The sequence below is a fragment of the Oryzias melastigma genome, linkage group LG18 (assembly GCF_002922805.2).
Source record: "Oryzias melastigma strain HK-1 linkage group LG18, ASM292280v2, whole genome shotgun sequence".
In the NCBI taxonomy this organism is placed as follows: Eukaryota; Metazoa; Chordata; class Actinopteri; order Beloniformes; family Adrianichthyidae; genus Oryzias; species Oryzias melastigma.
Genome location: NC_050529.1, coordinates 21085263 through 21091262, shown reverse-complemented (window position 1 = coordinate 21091262; position 6000 = coordinate 21085263). Strand labels below are relative to the sequence as shown.

The 6000-nt window shown below is 36.7% G+C and overlaps 1 protein-coding gene across 3 annotated transcripts in view; it reads left to right on the top strand.

Moving 5' to 3' along the window:
• The window catches only part of sorcs2 (sortilin-related VPS10 domain containing receptor 2), a 310471-nt gene that overhangs the window by 264062 nt on the left and 40409 nt on the right, over positions 1-6000 (top strand). For all 3 annotated transcript variants that reach the window (XM_024288225.2, XM_024288228.2, XM_024288226.2), the window contains exons 4-6: positions 2498-2662; positions 5426-5499; positions 5801-5865. In XM_024288225.2, coding sequence (XP_024143993.1) covers positions 2498-2662; positions 5426-5499; positions 5801-5865 — 304 coding nt within the window. The remainder of the gene's footprint in view (positions 1-2497; positions 2663-5425; positions 5500-5800; positions 5866-6000) is intronic.

Here is a 6000-nt window from a genome sequence, read left to right as displayed (position 1 = left end):
CTTAGTAAAAGCCTAAATAGTCCAATAATCTAGCAGAATGTCAATTTTTAAAACTTTAAAACTCTAACTTTTAAACATAATTATGAATAATAAAAAGGCAGGAATATTATTCTAGAATAAATGAACTTAAACCTTAAATAACTTTTACTGTTTTACTCTCGATAAAAATATATTTTGTCAAAATTATACAAGTTAAAAATAGGAGCAAGATAACATCGGACCATTAATAACAATTAAATAAAATGATCTGGAGAGGGTCGGATCCTTGACTTTGACATATGTGCACTATGGGAAATGTGCAAGCCTAAATATTTTCATGAAACTTTAAATTCAACAACTGAAGTTGAATTAACCGAAAGAAAAATCGGAATTGTTGTCAAAAAAAACTTTTGTCCACATTTACGTATATAATGTGTTATGTTTTGTGCATTTTCTTAATAAACACAACTTATGTCTCTGTAACGCTGAACTGATAACAGGAGGATTAGAGTCAACAGATTTGTGCAGCTCAATAGCATCATTCAGCTCAGATCTTCATACTGCAGAAGGGGTGGACGTTCCCTCCTCTGCAGCACTGTCACAGGAGAGGAGAGCAGGTCAGAAGCCTGTTAACATAGCTGACAAAGTTATTAAGAAAAACTGAATTTCTTAGACTTACTGAAAGGAAGTTTAAAGTTTGATGAGAGTGCCGCCTGTTGGCCAGTTGAGTTACTGCATCACAGAACTTTATTGAGGTCCCTCATCCTTTCAGTCCATCATCACCTCTGTCTGCGTTCTCTTGGACAGAAACGTTTAGCTGAACAAACGTCTGAACAAGATGACGTTATTTCTTCTTTTTACAAACATTTTCTGGACTTTTTTTGTCTCAAATGTTTCCCTCTGCTCTAACTTTAATCTGTCTATTCTCTGAATAAAGATGAGCAGTTTCTTCTGGACTTCATCTTTACAAAATGCTGACTTGTTTTTAACCCAGGTGGGAGACTGTGATAACCCAAAAATAATTAGTAATTTTTAGATTTTAAATTATATTTGTCATCCTCTGACCCTGTAACACCCTCCATCTTACAGTCAGTCTGTTAACACGATAATTCTAGTAGATTCTGAAGGAGAAAAGCGGCCCAAAAGTTACAGTAAATCAAAAAACTTTTTTTTTTCATTTTTTTTTTTACTATGATTTATATCTCATATTTATCAATGTGATAGCAGCTGTTGGTCTGTTTCCAACACAAATGCAGTGATGATTCAGTAACTTTGAGCAGATTTTAACAGGTTGCTAGCAAAGCTACATGACATCAAGCTAATGTTAGCTAGCCACAAGCACATTTTATTCCTACACATTTTTCTAAAAACAAACGTACGGACCATGTGGAGGCGGAAGAACTTCCTCCTCCTCTTCTTCTTCTTCTACAGACTTGTTGTCTGTTTAGTCCTGTTCACTTTAGCGGACTTGTTTTAGTGGAGAATTCTGATCTCGACTTCAAAAGTCCACCGGGCTAATGCTAGGCTAACTAGAATGAGTCTGTGACAGATATGCTAGCATCTTACCTGCTAAGGTACGGCTTAGGCTTAAGTGGAAACAGAAATTTAAAGGTTAAAAGCGCTAATAAAATGTCTGAATTAGCTGCTAAAGGCTACGTTAGCTGAAAAAGATAAGCTAGCCAAAAGCGCGAATAATGCAAATTAGTGGAAAAGCTGCAAAGCCAAACAGCAACTAAATTAGCCCTAAAAAAGTCATTTTTAGGAAAAGAAAAAACAAAATAATAAACATATATAGTTACATACAGGTATAAAACATACAATTAAATAATACAATCAAAATGCCACAATGACCACAAAAGCGGTTGATTTAATTTAAATTGGGATTTATAAAAAAAATAGTGAAGCTCATTTGTAAATAGATTAAAAAATTATGTATTTGTAAATACATTAAAAAAGACTGATACTAAAAATATAATCTAAGTGTAAACTGTTGTTAAACTAAGATTTTAATGTTTCTTGCTAAAAGCCTTTAAAGTCACCAGCAGCTATTCTTTTTATTTTCAATTAGCATTTAAATAACATTTGATATTTAAAAATAAAAAACAAGCAAAACTGGGATTCTAAAGTGGGATTGTCTCATTTTTGTCCTCATTAAGCTCTAAAGACAGAAGATTTTAACAGCAGACTCAGTTATTTTATGAAAGCAAAGCACTTTGTGAAAAAAAAGCAAACAGATGAACATTTAAAAATGCTTTATGTCCTTTCATGTCCCAAACTGCCCGCGCACATGCATGGGTCACTAAATTTTGTCATTGGTCGCTTTATAACATCCCATAATTGTGATGAATGTCTGTTTAATGTTTTATGATCCACTTTATGAGCTGCACAAGTTTGAACAGTGATCAATATCGCGTTAGCGGACGTTGAGACGACTCGTTGGATAAATGAGATTTAAGGAAAGAATGGATCTTTAGCAGACAGCTGACCTCTGACCTCTGCGGCTGCCTCTCTCTCTCAGGTGATTCTGGTGGGCTCGTCCATAAATGAGCGTGATCAGATGCTCTTCATCAGCACAGACGAGGGCTCCTCCTTCCAGCGGCAAATGATCGACTTCACGCCGGAGACGCTCCTGTTCCATCCCAAAGAGGAGGACAAGGTGCTGGCCTACTGCAAAGAGGGCAGGGTGAGTCACTGCAGCACACAGAGTTCAGTGCAACAAATGCATGAGAGAAAATCAATCAGAATCTTCTGGAGACTTTCTGATGTTTCCTCTTCTGCTGTGCATAAACTCGATACACAAAAACGGTTCTGAAAGACAATTAAGCTCCAGGATAAACGACCCAGTTAAAGGTTTTTATGTAATCATCCACAAATGATGACGAAGCTGCCGGCGTGGATCGATTACCTTTGAGTTATGAGCGTGTTTACATTCTGTTCTGCAGCCACAGCTCACAGCTGATGAATTGCTGAGAGCTGAGTCATTAGCCCACTTTTGACGGCAGTAACGGCTGTATCAACAGTCAGAAAATCACTGACACCACTGCTGACAATTTGCTCTTAATTATACATTTTCAGCTGCGAGAAAACCCAGCTCGACTGCTGGATTCAGGAACAAAAACATACTTTCTACCTGAAGCAGCCGCTGGTAGCATCCTAAGTAAAATGACTCCAAGGTTAATCGAAGAAGTTAAACTTATACCTTTCGACTGGAGTGCTGCGTTCAAGGTTCATGTCCAAACTCTATATGAATAGTGAACGTCTGTTTTGATTTTCATCTGTAAGTTTGAAAGATGTTTGTGTGAATCACTGACCTAAGGTGTGAAAAGTAATTTATAAGTAAAGTTTGATTTGATTTGAAGAATGCTGATACCAGTAAAAGTGTTACTTTACTTCTTCACTTAAAGCAACCTTTAGTATGACAGGATTGCATTTTGATTTTCTGAAGAAAAAGGAAATAAATATGAAGATCAAACAAAGACTATTTATTAATTAAATGTGTTCTGATGATGGAAACATCAAAAAATAAAGACATTATTTTCAAACAACAAATTCTTCAAATGCAATGCATTGTGGTCTATATTAGCCAAACTAATGAGCATTGATGTGCACTAGTTTTTGCAGAGAATTTGGGGAAATTTCGAGAGGAATTTTGGAATTGTACATTTTGGATTTGAATTCCTTGTCAAACTCACAAAACAGGTTGCGGGTCGAACAGGACAAAAATGTATTGAATATATAAAATTGTTAAAACTTTTAGAAAGTAACTTTTTTTATATTATTTTTTATATTATATTTTTTATTTCATATTTTATATTTTTATTTAGTATTAATGAAAACAGATAGGAATATTATTCCAGAATAAATCAACCTAAATCTTAAATAACTTAAATTTTTTTGCTCTACAAGATAAAAGATCAAATCGGGTCATTTACAGCAAATAAATAATAATCCGGCCCTCCAGATGATTTAATTTTATTGTTATTAATGACCCGATGTTATCTTGCAGTTATTTCTATCTTGTATAATTTTGAAAAAATATATTTTTATGGAGAGTAAAATATTAAAAGTTATTTAAGGTTTAAGTTAATTTATTCTGGAATAATATTCCTGTCTTTTTATTATTTATAATTATGGTAAAAAGTTACAGTTTTAAAGTTTTACAAATTAGCATTCTGCTAGCTTTGTGGACTATTTTGGCATTTACTAAAATTTTTCAGGCTGTTTTGGAGTTCAGCTAATATTTCAGCTACATGCTAGCTGTGTTGGCTAATTTAGGTTTTTTTTCAGTTTCTTGGGATTTTTTTGAATTTTTTCTGGTGGCTGTATTAAAGTTATGGTTTTAAGTTATGGTTTTAAAAATGTAGTTTTACAGTGTTCAATAAATGTTTATCCTGTCCTGCGACCTCAGGTGTGTTTTAGATTTTAGCCTCCTGTGCGACTGAGTTTGACACCCCTGGTTTATAACACACTTGCTATACATAAACTCAAGTATACATAATGTTGCGGCCGCTGTGGGCTAAACTCCAGCTTCCTTTTTCTGACGCGCGTTCCATCAAACAAACTCCAAAGCGTCCGTCTGCTGCGATGTGTTTATCTGCAGGTTTCCAGTCCAAATGAAAAACAGAAAACAAACACTCCAGCTGCGACAGACTTCTTTTACCCAAGTTAACGTGGTCAACAAATGATATGACCACAGCCAGGGGTTCACCCCACTTCCTCATCCATGCATGCTCCACAGGTGACAAGTGAGCACCTCTCACAACTCTGCGCCGACAGTGACACGCCAAGCTGCACGTGTGCCACCTCATTATGGCTCCTACACATAATAAATAATACTTTTGCCAAGGGAAGAATGTTTAGAAACATCCAGTAGTCCAATACCTGGTTAGTTTCTCTTCATCCAAGAATGAATTTTTATCAGACTGTCACTATCAGTGTTGATTTGTCCTTAGAAATGAGTAATCGAGCTAAATTTCGATGGGAAGGACTGGAGGAAGTGAGCAGACAGAGATCTGTGATGTTTAGTTCACAGCTGCACGTCTGCTCCATGGATGACCGCTGACTCCATGAACATGAGACAACATGAGCTGGAGTGAAGAAAACGTGTGAAGCTGTTTCAGTCAGAGTACATTTCAAGGCAAAGCTGGAGCTGGGATCATTTTCTGCCTTTCAGACAGCAGTGAGTGTGAGAGAATCAATGCACAATCCTGCACTGTCCTTCAATCACACACACATCTGCACACACAGCCTCTCAGGTCAATATGATTTGTAATTAATTGAGCTCAATCTCACCTTCTGAACCATGAAATTCAGTAACTTGATTGGATGAACTTCTTTCCAGACTTTCCATTCTGCTCGGTTTTGGGAGATGAAGCTGCTAAAAGGTTAAACTGAGTGATAGAGGCGGCTCACTCTCCTCTCTCCTGTGTTTCTTTCTTCTGTGCAGCTCTTTGCGTCCTCAGATCTGGGCCGTAAATGGACTTTACTGCAGGAGAGGGTGACCAAGGACAGAGTCTTCTGGTCAGTCCAACGTTCACTTCTCCATTCATTTCAGTTTGATTCATATCATAATCTGTGGTTGCTGATCCAATTCATAGTCGATGTTGGTTCAGTTTGAATTGTTTTAAAATGGATCCAGAACATCTTCAACCAGTGTGACTCAGAGATAAATAGCTGGTACTGAACAGTGCAGGTAACATTTTCCAGATTCCTTAAATATCTTCAAGATAATAAATTAAACAAGTAAACAAGAATAAATGTCAAATCTATTCACATTTTAGTTTCCTGTATCAGAAACAGTTTGGATTCTCTTCTCTTCCAGGTCTGTTTCCGGTGTGGATGTGGATCCCGATCTGGTCCACATGGAGATTCAGGATGCCAGTGGAGGTAATCAGATTACTTTTTTATGCTTTCGGTTCTGATCTGTTGATCTTCACACCACCGACTTCCCTCCTAATAACATGCAGTTGGGTGTTCAAAGCTGCCCCTCTCACGGCGTGAAAGCTGGCGTCCCGATTGCGA